Here is a 19866-nt window from a genome sequence, read left to right as displayed (position 1 = left end):
GGTGACTGTAATGCACAGATTGGCAAAGAAGAGACATTTAAACCCACGATTGGTAAAGAAAGTCTTCATGAATTAAGTAATGATAATGGTATAAGATTGATTACTTTTGCAACCTCAAAGAATTTAATTGTGAAAAGTACCACTTTTAAACATAAACATATCCATAAATATACCTGGTCTTCTCCAGATGGTAAAACTCATAATCAGATAGATCATATTCTCATTGATAAGAGAAGGCATACTAGTATAATTGACGTTCGTACGCATAGAGGTGCTGACTGTGCCAGTGACCATTATTTAGTAATTGCTAAATTAAGAGAAAGACTCTCAGTGATAAATCATAAGCAACAAAATCTAAAAGTTCTAAAATTTAATACAGGAAAGTTTACTGATGAAAGAATTAAGAAAGATTACCAAATTAAACTGTCAAATAGATTTGATGTTTTGCAGGATTTAAATGATGATGAAAATATAAATGAAACAGACGTAAATAAGAAATGGGAGCACATACGTAATGCAATAGAATCAGCAGCTAAAGAAAGTATAGGATACCATAAACCGAGAAAAAGTAAGCCATGGTTTGATAATGAATGTCATAATCTAATAGAAATAAGAAATCAGGCTAGACTTAGGTGGTTAAATAACTCTGATGATACAAATCTAAGCAATTATAATAGAATAAAGCGAGAAGTTAACCGCACGTTTAGAAGTAAAAAAAGAGATTACTTGAAAAGCAACATTAACGAAATTGAAACAAACAGCAAAAATAAAAATATCAGAGATTTATATAAAGGTGTAAATGAGTTTAGAAAGGGGTGGCAACCTAAAGTAAACTTGATAAAAGATAAAGACGGTGATTTTCTAGCTGACCCAAGTGATATTCTAAATAGATGGAAGAACTACTTTAATGACCTTTTAAATGTCCATGTAGGAGATAAATCAGAAGTAAATGAAGTCCACACAGCAGAACCTTTAGTTCCAGAACCTAACTTGACTGAAGTTAAGGATGCTATTAAAAGGCTAAAGGATAACAAAGCACCTGGCATTGATTTAATACCAGCTGAGTTAATTAAATATGGTGGAAATTCATTAATATGTCAAATTCATAAATTAATTTGTTTAATATGGAATAAAGAAGAAATCCCTCAACAGTGGAAAGAATCCATAATTGTTCCTGTGTTTAAAAAAGGTGATAAAATGAACTGCAATAATTACCGTGGAATTTCTCTACTCTCAACAGCATATAAAATATTATCAAACATTCTTTTAACAAGACTAACCCCATATGCTAATGAAATTATAGGTGATTATCAATGTGGATTTAAACGTAACAGATCAACTACAGATCAAATTTTTCACATCAGACAGACACTTGAGAAAAAGTGGGAATATAATCAAAATGTCCATCAGCTATTCATTGATTTCAAAAAAGCATATGATTCGGTCAAAAGAGATAAATTATATAATATATTAGTAGAGTTTGGAATACCTAAGAAGTTTGTTAGTATGATAAAAATATGCACCAGTGAAACAGAAAGTAAAATTCGTGTGGGTATTAATATGTCTGACAAATTTACAATTCATGATGGGTTAAAACAAGGAGATGCATTATCTCCATTGCTCTTTAATTTTGCCTTAGAATATGCTGTTAGGAAGGTAAAAGAAACTAAAGAAGGACTAAAATTAAATGGTGTGACTCAGTTGTTAGCATATGCAGATGATGTAGACTTACTGGGGGATGATGTGAATACAATTAAGAATAATGCTAAAATATTTTTCAAAACTGCTAAAGAGATAGGTTTGGAAGTTAACAAAGAGAAAACTAAATATATGCTTACAGGCCGAAACCAAGTGTTAAGTAATAATCAAAATCTAATTATTGATAACAACTCGTTTGAACCAGTTTCCAAATTCAAATACTTAGGAGTAATATTAACAAATGAAAATTATATTAAAGAGGAAATAAAAAGTAGGCTTAATTCAGGAAATGCATGTTACTTCTCTCTTCATAAACTTTTGTCTTCTCGTTTAATATCTAAGAAACTAAAAGTTAAAATATACAAAACAGTAATTTTGCCTGTAGTATTATATGGATGTGAAACTTGGTCCCTTACATTGAAAGAGGAACATAAATTGAGAGTATTTGAAAATAAGATCCTTAGGAAAATCTTTGGACCTAAAAGGGATGAGGAGACAGGTGAGTGGAGAAGGTTACATAATTTAGAACTACATGATTTGTATTCAAGTCCAGATATTATTAGAATAATTAAATCAAGAAGACTTAGGTGGGCAGGGCACGTGGCACGAATGGGAGAGGAAAGAGGAGTTTACAGGATTCTTGTTGGGAAACCTGATGGTAAGAGACCTGTAGGAAGGCCAAGACGAAGATGGAGGGACAACGTTGAGATGGACCTAAGGGAAATAGGTAGGGATGGAAAAGAGTATATAGAACTTGCTCAAGATAGGGAAAAATGGAAGGCCTGTGTTGCTGCAGCCATGAACCTTCGGGTTTAAGAAGGCTAGGGAGTTAGTTAGTTAGTATCAGGTACAAATTGCGGCCCAAGTTTAGATTGTTTAATTCTGAATTAATCATGGTACACAAGCATTTTTTACATGGTTTGATCTCTATTTATCTCTTTTAGCACATACATCAGAGGCTTAGTGGTTACTTACTGCATCTTGTTTAGAGATCATTTTTTCTTCCATATACTCCTATATGATTGCCATTAGTTTTCTGTCATCTTGGATATGGACTACTGTTGCAATCTACTTCACATGCATACGGTGCGAAGGGCTATTATTTTGCTAAATGCTTCCGTGGTTAGGTTAGATGGGTCAGGTTTAAAGTTCTTAACATTCAAATAATGTCCTAAGAGGTTTCCAACACCTGATAATGTAAGAATTGTTGTGAGTCTTGAAACCCCCTTCAAGTCTTGCATAAAAATTTGTCTTGAGAACATCGGAAACCTAGAATGGCTACTGACTGTACAGACATTTGCATAAGCAACTTTTCAAATAATTGTTATGAGCCAATACCACTTTGAACCAATATAGATACTTGAAAATTGTAATAATTAAAATTAGTTCAAAATATTTATCAATATTGTCTGTAAATATTCTTCTCCAATTACATGCATCAATTTACAAAGAAATTTGCGTTACAATATTTGAGAATGATGTTATGTTATCAAAAAATACAGTTTCTCATGCAAAATAAAAGGTAGTTTGAACATTGCATAATTTCCAGGATATGTGAAAATGTCACATGGCATTTTTTGCAGAATCCGTGAAATATCAAAATGCCGGAAAAGGATCAGCTGGTATCAGTAGATGAATTCCAACCGATACTTTCCGATACCCATAACACTGGTGCCTATACCGATACATCGGCATCGGCTCAGCCCTACAAATAATAGCTAGTGAAGCTTAACTAGAGACCTGCACAAGACCCAGAAAAAAACCCGTCTGCGAGGAGGCGCGCCTACAATAATATGCAACATGCACGTCAAGCCCAGGTGTTCGACATCGCGCAAGCGAGCTTCACGTCACAGTTGTGCACAGGCATCGATACCTGCCAGGCTTTTCTATTACCCGGGTCTTATGAAGACCCGTGAGACTCTATGTACTTCTTGCAAGTGGACGCGAGCACTGCTGTCAGTGTTGCCAACGGCCATTATATTTCACTACGCATGGAAATATTTGAATTTCTGCTAGGCGCAGGTGCCTTGAGGTTGTATAACCATTGGCGTAGCAAGGGGTGGGTGAAGTGGGCGACCACCCGGGGCCTCGCGTCCCATGAGGTTGATACGAAAATCGTAATAAATGGAAGTGAGAAAGATAGAAAAGGCTAATTTTTGTGGGCAATAAAATTAAAACATTTTTTTATCTGGCTTTATATTCTAGTTTAACGTTATAATTTGAATGAATACGTCAAATCAGAGGCGGGCGGGAACTCTAAGCCTAAGGGGCCCCAAAAAGGCAAAACAATTCTCATTTCTCATGTGAAACATTAACGCAAAAATTGCTTGGACAATTTTATCCAATTATTATTTTCTTGAATAGAAAGCTCTTTGTCTTGGCTTTTCTTCTGTCCCGTGACCTTGCATAGCCTACCCGATTTTAACATGTTAATGATCAAGCACCTCAAACTGCCACGGAGCAAAGTATGGGGCATTTAAATGCTTCCGGTGCTTTAAACTGAAGAAGGGTATGGATAATATTAGCAGTTCTTCCTTCCTTCCTACAACTTCAGATGCAGCTATTGCCCTCTGTAACGGGCACGAAGATGATTTATCTTCAGAATATCCTGATAAAGTTTTACGTTTCAGGAATGTGCTTAAATCTGAAATCAAGTGCTTTGACAAAAGTTTCTGCTCCTTGATAGCTCTACACTAGCTTCCAGTGTTCTCTATATCCTATACCGCCTTCTGTTTGTTTCCTACTCTTCAAGTAACAACCACGAAAAAGGAACTATCTTTCTCAAAATTGAAACTTAGGAAAAACTTCTGGAAGGTAGTGTCGAATGGTTTGATTTAAATCAAGATTTAAACTGGAGAGTTCTATTTTAAAAAATCACTTATTGAAATCACTTTAAATAAAATTACAGAATAATGTACACAAGAAATTTGTAGATATCAGAATCACTTTTTGTGAAAGTATATTAATCTCGTATTCATTTGATGGTGTTTATTATGCTCTAAGAAAGGAAATAAAATATATGTCCTGATGGGGTGAAGCTTATATGAAAATAAATGTAATATGTCATCTGAAAAAAAAAAACACCTAAATTTCCCTTGATTTAAAATTCAATAATTTTTATAAGCAAAAATAGCACATTTGTTAAATAGAATAATATACAAAATACTAATCATGTTAAACCGTAAATAGTGTCATTTTCATTAAACTGTAAATAAATATGGCAGCTGATATTTGGCTAACTATCATTAAAACCTCGAAAATTTGGCTACAAAGACTGTAAATATTATTTTAAGTTAAAATTATAAAGTACATCCAGAATTTATATTTGCACTGTAAGAAACGTTACTGAAATTATAATAGTTTCATTAACACACTTAACAAACATTTTCATATTAGGTTCATTATGTTCAGTTCCAGAAACAGAGAAATGTATATTTACATGTAATTTGTTATTTGCTTTAATCAAACTGTTCAAATATTTTACAGGGCCGTTTATCAGAAAAAGCCTTTCTATATAAAAAATATGTCTATGTGTACGATGCCAAAGAAAAGATCGATTTAAATAAAAATTTTAAAAAATAATAAAAAAAACAACATTATTTTTATCCATCCAGCTGTTAAGAGGGGCGGTGAAGGGGATAAGTAAGTATTTGTATTTTCTTCTTTTGAATACATAAATGTCAAAGAAAGATATGTTGTAATATGTGAAAATTCAGAGGTAGATCATCGATTTGTATAATTATTAATATAAGTGTAGCCACAACCAGCCATTCTAAGTAATTACATACATTTCCTGGAAGAATCTGCCTGTACTTGAGGGATCCAAATTTGTTTCTTGCGGACGCGTACTTTACGATTTTGTTACGCCACTGCGTTAAATATTTAACATTACAAGAACATTAAGACGTAACAACAAAATGAGATTCACAATTATTATTATCATCTAAGCCCTAAAATTCAAAGTAAACTGGTACAATTAATGTGCAACAAAGTCAAAATTGCTAATTAAAAAAGTCAAATTAGCTGTATCAATTGATTACACCAAAGATTTCACACTTATAGTGCAAATGACTATCGTTTTAAGATTTGTTGATGTTGAAACCGATTGTGTCGAAGACCTTGAAGGTAGATACTTTGGACCCCTAGACAGGATTGTGGTTTAGCGCAGCCCCTTCCCCCCGCTCTATCAAGCACAGACATTTTATGTGCGTCCTTCGATATTTTCTACTTAAGCCATGGTTTGTGACATTTACATCCTACAAATTTTGAAATGAGGAAACAAGGAACGACTCATTAAATAATATATAGGTTATATTTAAAGGTTCTTATTTAAGGATATTTCAGTTGTCTTACTGACTAAAGAACATCTTAAAAAACGTACTATTACTACTGCCTTGGTAATGAAAATTCCAGCAGCATGTTAATGTAGCTCTGCCAAGTGTAAATTTCTCTGTCGCGTACTATTAAATATAATAATTTGCTGACGTTTTCTTGATGACTGTATATCGATTCACATTGATATTTCAAACTTAAAGAATGGACGGAGCCTTGCATTCTAATCTCGCCCAGGGCCTCGCGATATGTTGCTACGCCACTGTACCTAGAACGGATGGAGCCTTGCATTCTAATCTCGCCCAGGGCCTCGCGATATGTTGCTACGCCACTGTACCTAAGATTTTTGTAACTCCTCAAATTAGTTTCATTATTATGTCAAACCAACTACCACACATTTTCCAAATTTGTTTTGAAGGTCTTCAAATAGGTTTGTGTGTCTTGTTCATTTTATCACTTTTCTGGTCTTGAAATCGTAAATCTCCTCTCTGTTTCATTTTTACGCTGTTCGTTTGTTGAAATGTGTAAATAGCATTGCCTGCTATTTGCACCCGTATGAAGATACAATCTAAGAATAATTATATTTTGCATCGTATTACTATCAATGCGGTCTGTAGAACTAGATAACTAGCAACAACATTTTTATTTCTACTGGGTACAGAGTCTGAAGAAAACCTTGCTAGAAGGTTGAAACATTAACGTTTAGTTTATGTTTTAAAATAAAATAAATTTCTGCGTTGGTCAGCATATTGAGTTTTTCATATCATGGAAACAAGGCTTACTGGTGTTACAACAACATGAGCGAACGACGATTTGTTGAAAGAGATGACAATATTCAAAAACCTTTTATAATGCAAATTCTGATTTCATGTTCCATTTTATGGACCATCGTGCCTTAGTGTTCAGGGGGGGATCTTGATTCGGATATTGAATTAGCAAAATTAGAGAGAAAAACTGTTTGATTGATTCATTTATTTGGTCAATTTATGCACAATAAGGCTAATCGGGACTGGACTTATAGTTTAAAGTGGGATCCGAACCACCATGTGCCTCCACCGGGTATCGAACCCGGTACCCCTTGATTACAAGGCGACGACACTACCACTGCGCCATAGGGGAGCACCCCCCCCCCCCCAAAAAAAAAAGTGTAATGTAGAGCAACCACCAGTAACACAAAGTTCCAAAATATTTACGATGGCACTTTTTGCGAAACTTGGTACGTACTCCTTTACAGGTGTCAGCAGTGGCGGCAATTAGGGGCGGGGCCGAGAGAGTGCAGTTGCCTCAACCCCCAACTTTTTGAAACTTTTGCACCACGTTAACCTCATGTATCAAGGGAAATTAAACTGTCCTTGCCCCCCCCCCCCCCACTTTTGCACCTTGACCCCTTAGTTTTGGAACCCAATCACCACCACTGGGTTCGAGCGATACAAATGTTTTCTACCAAGGAATAAATGTCTGCAATTTCAAATTGATAAAAGTGATGAACATTTTAAGTGCTCCTAGAACAGTTTAGAATCTAAAAGTTGGCAACGGTGACTGCGTGACTCATGTATCTGGAGACGGTGCAAAACCGGAATGAGCGTACGCTGAAGATAAGCGAGCTTCGTCTTAGAAGGCCTTCCAGTTACCCGTGGGCTTTCGATGCTTGATGGGTCAAAACTCAGGTATATAGTTTTACTCACCCGCCCGACCAGCCAGGCGGGCCTAGTAAGCGATTCTGGCCGATATGCAGCCCTCTGAGCTTAACCCTGGAGCACTAGCGCCAAGTCTTACAGACCCAAGCCACATGTTTTTGTAAATATTTTTTGGTGGGTGTGGCTTAGAGAAAGGTGCTTTCCTGTAGCTTCCTGCCTTCACCTCCCAGTTATAGAGTGGATTCGACCATTCACTAGACGATATTGTTGGCAGAGAAAAAGGCAGTTTGGGTCTGACAGACTAGGCTCTAGTGTTCGTGTTATACAAATGTGACACTAATTGTATTGTAAAAGACCTTTGTTTCGTGTTTCTGCAGGTGACGAATAACAGTGACACTTGCAGGTTGTTGTTATATACCAAAGGTTATTATAAGATTGAGCAAATATGTTGATTACAATGGCAAGTGAACGAGATAGTGAACGAATTAGACTTCTTCTAGAAGAAAGCTTTGGCAGTAATCCGGATGAGGAGTTTTTGATTCCCGATGAGTCTGGCCAAGATGAAAAGGATATTGTGGAGGAGTTTTATGAAGATGCAGACACTGAGCAAGAGGGTGAAGGAAGTGGCAATGAGATGGAACAAGAGGATCAGCATGCACAACAACAACCGAGAGTACCTACCTATATCGGCAAAGATGGAACGAAGTGGAGAATACGCTGTCCCCCAAGACGAGCGGTAAGAACCTGTCAATCAAATATTGTTTTCATTTGCCAGGAGTAAAATGGCAAGCTAAATAAGCTAAAACTCCTATTGAGTTTTAGCCTCCACAATTTATAAATACTAATGCAGGCCCAATAGGCTCCAACATGTTTGGTTTCCAAGAAAATGTAACAATCTTCTCGTACGTTCCGAAGAAAGGGAAAATGTACTTCTGGCATCCCGTATGCATCATGATGATGCAATTGATGAATCATCTGGGGAGAGGAAGAAACCAGAAATAATCACATTCTATAATTCAACCAAAGGGGGTGTTGATACATTGGATGAGTTGATTGCTTACTATGATGTTGCAAGAAATACTCAAAGATGGCCAATGGTAATCCTGTTTTGTCTACTGAATGTGGCAGGAGTGAATTCACAAATAATATATATTGCTAACAACCCCAACACCAAAACAATTCGCAGAATTTATTTGAAAGAACTGGCACTATCACTAACAGCTGACAACCTGCAACGCAGATCTCTACTAACAAATCTTCCTCCTTAAGTTCGGCACAGAAGACAAGAGGTTGCGGGCACTTCTGCACCAACTGATCAATTCCCAGAGGAAACGCAAAAAAGATGTCACTTGTGCAGAAAGGACAGCAAGACAAAATATTACTACAAGTACTGTATGAAGTTCATTTGCCTTAGCCATGCTGAATTTTTATGCCCAATTCAACAGTAACTTGTATATGAAGTTTAAAATGTCAAATTATTTGGAGTAAATTAAATTTTCCTCTTGTTAATTACCAAGTTTTGAACTAGATTTATTATTTGTGGTAAAAACATTGAAGTGTTTCAGGTGTGTATTTCATAATAAAGTAATTCTAACTTTTTCCCACAACTTTGGATATTTTTCATAAAAATTATAAAATGTAATTTTTTGTTTTTATTTTTGAAATAAAAAATGTTACATGAAATATTAAAATCATAAAAAAATCATTATTTCAAGAGAAATACAAGATTATATTGTCAAATACAAAAATGGGTCTGTGAGACTAGGTGCCAGTGCTGAAGCTACATTAATGGGTGTCAGTGCTGCAGGGTTAAATGTGCCAATTAATTTCTCCAAACTTCAAACTTCCTTCCACAATTGTGTCCGGTTTTCTAAATTACCTCCTCATACTCCTATATAATTTGTAAAAAATCAATAAATATTCAGAACTGTTACACAAATTGCATCCATACACTGCAGGATAGCAACAATTCATATCAAATCCAAATGCATGGTGTGTTCACTGTTTAGTGTCACATTTCTAAGGTGGTATTTGACAATATTGCAAAGACCAGTTTGGTTAAAGCTTGATTAATTGAAATCTTGTTGCAAGTCAACTTTATGCATAGATAGGCTAATCGAGACTTGGTCTATGGTTTAAAATGGGATCCCAACCACTGTGCAAATGTGCCTCAATTGAATATTGAAAGTTTGTTGTGAGATGTAAACTGAATAACTCCATAAGTTTTCATAAGTCCTAAACCACAGAGTCTTTATCTCTTTTCCTCAAGTATTAATATATACTACATACAGTAACAGTTCTGAATGTTTAATGATTTTTGCAAGTTCATAGTTGCAAGTTTCACTATTATTTACCAGGGAAATTAATATTGCATAACCCATGACTAGAGACGTGAAGTTTTAGTTTTATTTTTCCCTAAATTTCGATGTTATTTTTTGCGGTTTTGGGCAAAATTCGGCATTATTTTTGCATGCATTTTTACTGTTTTTACTTAAGATTTTTACATTGTGTTGGTTCTGGAAAATTGTGACAAATTTTAGTTTTATGCCACAAAAATTTATGGCTTGCCTTTATGAGAACTGACCAAATTTCTTCCATTTGGAAAACTTATTTCATCTCCTCAGACACTAAATATGAAATGTTTATTGAATGATAACACCCAAATCTTTGACCACAATCATACACATCACATTTCCATAACAATGCCAAAAAATCCCTCTGCTACCTTGAAATACCTTTTTGTGTACACACACATACAGGACATCCCCCTCCCCCCTCTGAAACACAACAGGTGCTTCTCATTGAAAATGTTCCAGTTCCAACGAAATTTCCCTTCCGGGAAGACCCCCTCCGAGCGAACTCTATTTCAGGAAGAGGTTAAACACTGTCAGTATGTCTGTGCCAAACTGCAATAAATGAAGTCCGACAATCTCTTTGGAATCGAACTACCACCAGCTAGACTACAAATGGCTAATAGTGCTTCCCTTCAGGTAGTTCTTCTTAGTTCTACAGTAAATATTGCTTATTCCGCAACGTTTTTCGCATTCAAGTGTAAAATTCGATACTATTCTGAAAAATTGCATAATTCGAGTTATTTCGTGATTCCTAAACACCAGAAACTTTCCTCCTTTACCTACCCTACTACATTTTAAATACTTTACTTTGCTTTCCTCAACTTTCCAGTGTTATTGTTAAAACGAAAACTTCACGTCCCTACCCATGGCATAAAAGACCTTGAGGGACAGTGCTAGGGTGACCATCTGTACTGATTTTCGCAGTACAGTCCTTTTTTTTGATGGGCTGTCCTGCAGAATGCGAAGCCATGTATAAAATTAAGATACGTCCTTTCTTTCACATATGTCCTGCGAAATGTCCTGATTTCTACTCCGGTCTCCGAAGTCCAAATATTTATTTTCTATTCATATTTTCTTTTGTTTTTCCATGTCAACAGTTTATGCAGTACATACTTTTCTGTTGTAGACGGGCTGGAGAGAATGAACACCCGGTTAGAACAATGCGTAGTTACCACAGCAGAGAGCAGGTTGTGGACAGTTGCGAACAAAAAGGTCAGGTGGCACCGATCTGTCCAGTTGTTGCGGGGTGCGTAGAGTGGAAGTCTCGTTCCTGAAGTGCACGTCTCGTATTTCAACACTGTCGGGTGAAGATGCCTCCTAGGAGGATATGTGCATTTAATTCAGAACTGAAATCTCTTTATCCATTTCTTAAGAGAGGCAAAAGAGATAGTGATGTTCACTGTGAAAAATGTTCAGGTGAGTTTTCAATTGCATACAGTGGAAGGTCTGAAATAACACGACATCTGCAAACGGCAAAACACAAATCTGCCGACGCTGCTGCTGCATCTAGTGCTACTCTTTCTACATTTTTTCGAAACAAGAATTTTGGCTAAAGAACAAAAATTGGCAGCAGCAGAGCGTGTTTTGCATTTCATACAGTGCAACATAATCAATCGTTTCGTTCCACAGACTGTAGTTCGAAACTTGTTAAGAAGTGCTTCGAACCACAATATGCTTGTGCAAGAACAAAATGTGAAGCGATCGTGACAAATGTGATAAGCCCCTATGCAATTGCAGAGCTTCAGAAATAGTTGGATCAGGTAAATTACATTACAGTTTACACAGATTCGTCGAACCATAAAGTTACGAAATTGTTTCCATCCTTGGTGCGCTACTTCCTTCCTTTGAGCGGAGCGCACGTTAAAGTTCTGGATTTTCAAGATCAGTGTGGTGAAACGTTCGATATTGTGTCTCCGTATATCCTGAAGACATTAAATGAATACAACATTGAAACTAAAGTTGTTGGATTATGTGCTGACAACACCAACTGCAACTTTGGAGGAGCAAGAAAAGGTAAAAAAAAACGTTTACAGTATTGTTCAGAAATGCTTAAACAAACCAATTGTAGGTGTAGGTTGTTCTGCACATATAGTGAATAATTGTGTACAAACTGCTATGAACTGTTTACCAATTTGCATAGAAAGTGTGGTGCACAAAATATACTCATATTTTTACATATATACAGTATGTGAACATGCTTTACGTGAATTTTGTGACTTCGTGGAGATAGAGTTCACAAAGCTTCTTTCTTATAGCAAAACTAGGTGGCTCTCTTTGTTGCCAGCCGTAGAGCGCATACTTAAACTCTATCCAGCATTGAAATCATACCTTCTATCACAGGACAAGTGTCCCACAATCATTAAAATGTTCTTTGAGGACCCCCTATCTGAAATATGGCTTTATTTTATCCATTTCCATGCAGCACTTTTTAATGACTTTGTTCACTTTCTAGAGAGTCAATATGTTTCTATGATAGAAGGTTCTGCATTGATTGCAGAACTTAAACAAAAATTAGTTGACAGATATAACTGCCTTTTTTTGCCTCTTGCAGTCGAAACTGAAGAGTCTGGAGGAAAATGGGTTTGTTTGTATGTCAAAGGAACATGTACGTTCATTTTATTCAACTTGTATTGAATATATTAAGCAGTGGTCCTCTCCCTTTTCTGAAATGACTGTGTTGGATTGGGTAAAACTGGATTCGATGATCGAATGGGACAGGGTGCAAAATAGCGTACAATTTTTCAACAAATGGTCAGAAAAGCAACTTCATGATTCTTATCTCTTTGATGAAATTTCAAATGTAAGAGCGTATGCTACTCTTGAAAAACTGAACGCATGGAACACTGCTCAAATGAGAGTAGATTTAAGATGGGGTGAGATATTCAAACATTTTCAGGAAAAATGTATTTCCTTTTATCAGGTATTTGATATTGTAGAGTTCAGTTTGTGCCTTCCAGCTACAAATGCACCCACTGAGAGTTTTCTCATTAATGAATAACATGTGGACTGCTGAGAAATCTAAATTGAAAACTGAAACTCTGAAACACGTAATAATAACTAAATATAATTTCAGTTGTACCTGTAGTGAATTCCATGATATGTTTATGGAAAATACAAAGTTATTACATGATATTCACTCGAAGCAAAAGTACAGAACCATTAAGGATGTTAAATATTGGTACATTTGATTATGAAATATTTGTTAATTTGAAGTTATTGGAATTGTTTTAAATACTAAAGTGTAAGTGACATGTTCTCAACAAAAAATTTCTCACAACTGTAGTTTATTTAATATGTCAAATTTTAAATACATTTAGTTTTCATTTTTGTTTTATGCCACTCATATACTTTGGGGATTCATCAAATAAAAGAATAATTATTTTTAAAACATTTCTCCTTTATGTCTTTCCTTTGTTGAAGAAAGTTTGTCATGGTATGTGGGTGTACTGTTTTTTGCTGGTAAGGATCTGGTCACCCTAGACAGTGCTCACCTGCTGACTGCTGCCCGTTACCAATTTACCATCCAACCAGTTATGGGGTGACATGTGGTCATTATGACTAACCACCAGTCTTTGTTCTACGTCCCCACGACCAGGTTACGCTACTCATTCATGGCTCCCCAAATTCCTCACGATGGTGGATGGCCACCGGTCACATACACAGGCCAAAATCTCAGGAGACGTGAACCAGCATGCATCCTGTAGCCCAAGCCCAAAGTGTGCACCTTAGACTGTGCGGCCACAGTACAAGACTTACCAGGGAAAATACGATTTGAAAAGTAGCTTGCACGAGGAACCACACAACCATTTCTTCTTGGTTTATGGCTGTTTCGGACACGAAGTAGGGAAGACTTTGATGTCAAGCTCAAAAGAGGTTTCATGCTTGAGACCAGATATTACGTAATCAGGTTTCTTTACACATTAAGGGACATTTCATTAATTTTAAGGGGCCCTAATGACCTCCTAACCTAAGCTGATGAAATACATGTTAACAGATATATACAGGGTGGAGCATTTTCCGATAACTATTTCTTGAGTTGGAAACACTTTGTGACAGGAGTAGGAAAAGAAGGAAGGCTTGGAATGAGTGCTCTGTGACCTTGAATTTCAGTATCTATGGAATGCTGACTGGTGCAGTAACCTATCTGTTGTGTAGAGATCTTTTTCTTAAACAGTTTGTGACTGACCAGCCACAATGATTGGAGAATGCTATTCACAAATGGTGCAAGATTTTGTCATTTCTGAGCTACAAAACCGTCATGTCAACTGGAAGCAATTTGGTACCAATAGGATGAAGCCACAGTGCATGTGCTGCCTCAGCAAGGACACATTGCAGAAATTCTTCCCAGGTCAGATCATTTTGCATATCGATGACATTTCTTTGCCCCCAAGATCCCCAGACTTAACTGCCTCTAGGGCTACTTTAAGGATAAAGTATTTTCAAACAGAGTGGGAAGTGCTGAAGAATTGTAGGCAAGAATCAAGAGAAGAAACTCGTGAAATACTTGTGCATGTCACAATGCATCGTTACTGAAGGTGGGCATTTGCAAGAAATTATTTTTCACACATACTGTAGGTAATGTTAATCCCAGTTTACAAATTATTTATTGCAGTAGTAAAATAAAAGGGTACTTTAGTATTGTACGGACTACCTGATTTCAGACCGTTAAATTATATAGGTTAGGTTGCTAATTGTATGATTTATATATTGTAAACCAAATCTAACCTATATAATTTAACGGTGTGAATCAGGTAGTCCACATAATACTAAAGTACCAATAAAAGTTAAATCCGCTGCCAGAGATTGTATGTTATTTCAAAAGTAGGTAGGATAACAGTTTTGTTGTTTTATGACTTTTTAAAATTCTTAGAAAGACTAATTATCATAGACTTTTGGTAATCATTGTCACACGAAATTTGAACCTTCCTTAAAGTAATGAACACGGTTTGGATTTCTAAAATAAGTTATTCAAGTTGGAAAAAAAAAAAACAATTTAAAAATTACCTTACGCAAGCATGCACGTTCTCCATGGGGGTCATTCCATGCCAAACCATCCAATGGTGGTTGCATGACCATTTTTGAAAAAAATCATTTGTAGTACATAGGTTTGTACATGTTTCTAGATATCAAAACCAATGTTCAAAAAAAAATATTGTCTTTAATTCTCCTGGGGCAGCTATTTTTCCAACATGGCGCATGGCTTTTTTTGCTCATGTAGCAGTATACAGAAACCTTAATATCTCAAAAACCATTAAAGCTAGACACCTGAAACAAAATTCATTTTGTAGCTAATGAAGTATGCTCCCTATGATATTCAGGTATGTATTGCTTGAAATTGCATCGTAAGTACGAAATGTATGGTGGAAAATGGGGTAACAATAGTTAAAAAATTGAAATTTTAAGCCCGATTTTTTTAATGAAGGGGTTTAGTCTAAGGCTTGATTTTTTTTCATGTGTAGAAATACCTGCAGGGTGTCTGTAAATAAAATATAAGTGCTTAGAAATGCACACCTTTTTTACAGCATGGGCTCAAACATGGCCGTTCATTGAATTTTGACAGTTTTCGGGGTCAAATATCTCAGATGGGTCCTCTTGAAAAATTCTGAAATTTGGCACAAAGGAAACCCTGCATGAACCTAACCAATTTTTTTGCAATGAAATTTCACAGATTTTTAATTGTCATACCTTGTAATTTCAATTTCTGGTAAGTCAAGTGTTAAAACCTTATGTTACTATATTTTCTGAGCCTTTATTTAACCCAAATTTAAAAAAAGAAAAAAAAAAACTTCATTATTCTAAGTATGGAATGTAGTTTAACCTTACTTTGCAACGTCAGAAATTAGGTGACATACGTTACCTCATATTGACCAAAACGAGTTGAATCTAAAAGTTGAGATTTTTACTGTGAGTTAGGTTCATGCAGGGTTTCCTTTGTGCCAAATTTCAGAATTTTTCAAGAGAATCCATCTGAGATATTTGACCCCGAAAACTGTCAAAATTCAATGAATGGCCATGTTTGAGCCCATACTGTAAAAAAGGGGTGCATTCTAAGCACTTATATTTTATTTACATTTCTAAGCACTTATATTTTATTTACAGACACCCTGCAGGTAGGTCTACACATGAAAAAAATCAAGCCTTAGACTAAACCCCTTCATTAAAAAAATCGGGCTTAAAAATTCAAATTTTTAACTACTGTTACCCCATTTTCCACCATCATTTTCGTACTTGCGATGCAATTTCAAGTAAAACATACCAGAATATCATAGGAAGTATACTTCATTAGCTACAAAATGAATTTTGTTTCAGGTCTCTAGCTTTAATGGTTTTTGAGATATTAAGGTTTCTGTATACTGCTTCATGAGCAAAAAAAAAATGCGCCATGTTGGAAAAATGGATGCCCCAGGAGAACTAAATACAATATTTTTTTTTTTGAACATTGGTTTTGATATCTAGAAACATGTACAAACGTATGTACTATAAATGAAGTTTTTCTAAAATGGTCGTGCAACCATTTTTTTAAAAAATTGGTTGACTTGACATGGAATGACCCATGGTCAAAGCATTCTCTGCTGATAGCAGTGACAGCTAGTATTGTAGAATAGTGGGAATGAATGTATAAATTATTTGGAACCTTCCTCAAACTAATCAGCACATTTTTCGTTTCGAAAATGTCCAATGTATGGGTAAAATAAAACGTACCTTGTGTAAAACTCCCCATTTCACACACTTGATTCATTACCGACAACCACCCAACCTAACTATGAAAGAATTTAGGGATATTATTTTAATGCTAAGAGAACTAAATCTGACCCTCCTAACTATGAAAGTGTGTATTGAACAAAACCTCTCATTTTGGCAGCAAGAATTACATAGAAGCATATGGAAGTGAAAAACCAGTGTCAAGGAAACACAAAGTAATTGATTGATTGATTGATTTAGTTTATTTTACTTCGCGTTTTGTGCCTCTTGGCTAATTTGCGAAGATGGGGATGAGTGATGAAACTGATGAATGGACATTCACAAACAACTAAGCCCGGCCGGGATTCGAACCCGGGACCCTTGGAGTCGCAGCGCGATGTGCTAACCACTCTGCCACAGGGTCGGGCTAAACACAAAGTAAGTAATTGGTAAAACCAATTGCATGGAGCGTTGATTTGCACGAGAAAATTGAGTCTTGCAAAAAGGTGGAAAATGTTAGCCCCAAGAACCATTCATGATAAGGTTATGTTAGGCAAGCATAGTTAAAATTAAGGGTCATCATAAACATACTTTTGAAATGCTAATCATTGCAAAAAATAGTTGCTTTCTTCATAAATCAAGGGTGTTTACTCCGTTCGCGGACACACTTTTTTTGACTTATTTTGCAATTTCAAGATGTGACTGCCCAATTCGTGATTACGCAGCCAAAATTAGTGAGTATACCGAATTTGAAAGCAATTGAAGAAACTTCCGGTATTGTAAATTCACTCCAAATCTCATATGGACATCATTAATGTAGTTATATATAACCTTGGTTAGGCAAGCATGGTAACAGTTTGTTATATCAGAGACACATTTCTTCATTTTTACACAAGAAACTACTTACGGAAATGAGTTTCTCTAAGGTTTCTAACGTTCGTCGAGCTATTTTCTTTCATCGTGGAATCTATTTGACCGGGAAATCATGTATTTAACAAGAGAAATATCTCACCGATGCACAATTACCATTGCTTTCCTACGTGAACCGGATGCTCCATACGTTTGATGACGTAACCTCCTGTCAGTGTTTCCAACACTTTTTTTAAAAAACTATGCTTGCCTAACGAAACTAACCTAACCTTATCGGAATGGTTCTTGGGGCTATCAGTCAGCTACCCATGCATAATGTGCAATTTGCACACGTGACAAACACGATAGTAGATATTTTTCGGTGAATAAGGTTTTAAACACTGCTTACCGACAACGGTAGTCACCGTGTGCCCGCCATATTGTGTGTTAGGCAAGCGAAAAAAGGAATAACAAAAACTGCACTGTGAAAAAATGTGTTTGTTTTCGTGTAAAAAGCATAATGGCACCTTGAACTATGTTCCGCAATACTCAATTCGTAAGTACGAACCATGAGAAACACAAAATATCCGATTTTAATGTGTCTCCGATATAACGAACTGTTACCTTTTAAAGGGGATTCGTAGCACCCTTGTACATAAGTAATCTTAGCAAAAACTCTGTTATTCAAAGATATTTCTCATTAGCATATTTTCATGGATATCAATAACATATATTTTAACTTCGAAATATTTTCCATGCTGTATGTCGAAAACAGCTTTCGCTAAATCATGATTACCAGTAAATTACGTTAAGTAACCGGGCTGTGTTAGATGTCCTCGTGTGCAAGCAAGGGCACACAGAAATTGCAATATCACAACTTACTGAAATATATCCTATATTCCGTGGAATTCGGTGATCCTCTTTCAACAGTAGTGTACATTCTGCCTAATTTCGTCCCACAATACGAAGTTTGTAATCTTAAGACAGTTTCCTGTAATCTGAATCCCGGCTTTGCCACGGGCACGTTCAAAACACCTCGTAACACGTAAGACAGAAGACGCATGTCACCATTGGAGGGAGATGCAGGTCAGGAGTGCCAACTGCTAATGACGTAGTAAAAATTCTTTGACGCTGAAACGCGTTTTTCCTTTACGAGATAATTTTTTCAAGTAATGCACCTTCCGTGTTTTTAATCTCTTTTGGTCTGTTTGAAGACCTAAAGATAAACCCTGAAGGTCAATAACATAAAAAAAAAAGTTTCGTCCGAAGATAAGCCCATTTTAAACTAGGTCTTCGGTAAATCTCTAAAGAGGAATTTCGAGAAGTCCCTATCTTCGTAGCTCCTTGGATTCATTTAAATGCGGGAAAGCAGTAATTTAGGCTGGGTAAACCCCAGAGCCACTCCATGCAGGAACATTGCTTGAAAATTTCCCACTTTTAATCACGTACTCTGGGAATTGAACTCTTGGTATTCTACCGACTGGACTAACCTATTGTCATAGAATATAACTATGGTCTAGCCATAGAAAAAGTTACCTAACTATTCTATGGTCTAGCCATTAGATCAGAATTTTCAAAATCGAAGTTTAGTTTCTTTTCTACCTTCGCCTCTATCCGTTTGTTGCAAGCAATATTGAGGTATAAGAGAAGGATATTATCATCGAAATTCACACGTGGATAAGTAAGCAAAGTTGCGTCAAGGAAAGATAAGATAGGGAGATTTATTACTCCCTCATAGGATGCAAGATAATGCACTGAAATAGAATGAAATACTTTTTTTCTGTAATAAATTAGGAATAGGAATATTTTTATCTTGAAAGTAGGCTACGCTCTCTGAAGGGATCGATTGAGGTAGTTTTATTATTTGACGTCGTTTTTGTGTCTCTTTTTGGCTAATCGCGACGATGAATGAATGGAGGTAGTAGCAAATTGACGAAGGTACACTCACAAAGGCAGCTTTCCAGATTGAAGCGACACGCGGAGTTTCACGTCGGCAGGCTGTCCATTGAAAAAACGTGGACAAAGCTTGAAAATATTTCTTGCATTGTTTGAAATTAAGGGGGGGGGACATAGCTGGGATTACAAAATTCAAAATACTATCGCTTATCGTGTCGCATTTATTTTGATCGATCTCCGTGGCGGAGTGTTATCACAGCTCACTACGACGCCAGGGGTCCCGGGTTCGAATCCTAGCCTGGACATGGGTGACGTTTGTGAATGTCCCTTCATCATATCATGACTCATAGGCCTACTCATCGTCGCGATTACCCATAAGTGGAAGAAAAACGTCGTTAAATAACAAAAATGCAAATAGA

The 19866-nt window shown here is 36.2% G+C and overlaps 1 protein-coding gene across 2 annotated transcripts in view; it reads right to left on the bottom strand.

Moving 5' to 3' along the window:
- Nurf-38 (Inorganic pyrophosphatase Nurf-38) overlaps positions 1 to 18637 on the bottom strand; it is a 55832-nt gene extending 37195 nt beyond the window's left edge. Inside the window, exon 1 of one of the 2 annotated variants that reach the window (XM_083131376.1) lies at positions 18434 to 18637. In XM_083131376.1, the coding sequence (XP_082987502.1) occupies positions 18434 to 18614 (181 nt within the window). In that variant the 5' untranslated portion in view covers positions 18615 to 18637. The remainder of the gene's footprint in view (positions 1 to 18433) is intronic. The other variant, XM_083131377.1, reaches the window with a different exon arrangement.
- Positions 18638 to 19866: the final 1229 nt, after the last annotated feature.

This window comes from Lepisma saccharinum, chromosome 11, assembly GCF_977018435.1.
Source record: "Lepisma saccharinum chromosome 11, izLepSacc3.1, whole genome shotgun sequence".
NCBI classification, from domain to species: Eukaryota; Metazoa; Arthropoda; class Insecta; order Zygentoma; family Lepismatidae; genus Lepisma; species Lepisma saccharinum.
Note: the sequence above shows the minus strand (reverse complement) of the source record. Positions and strands in the feature narration are given on the sequence as shown.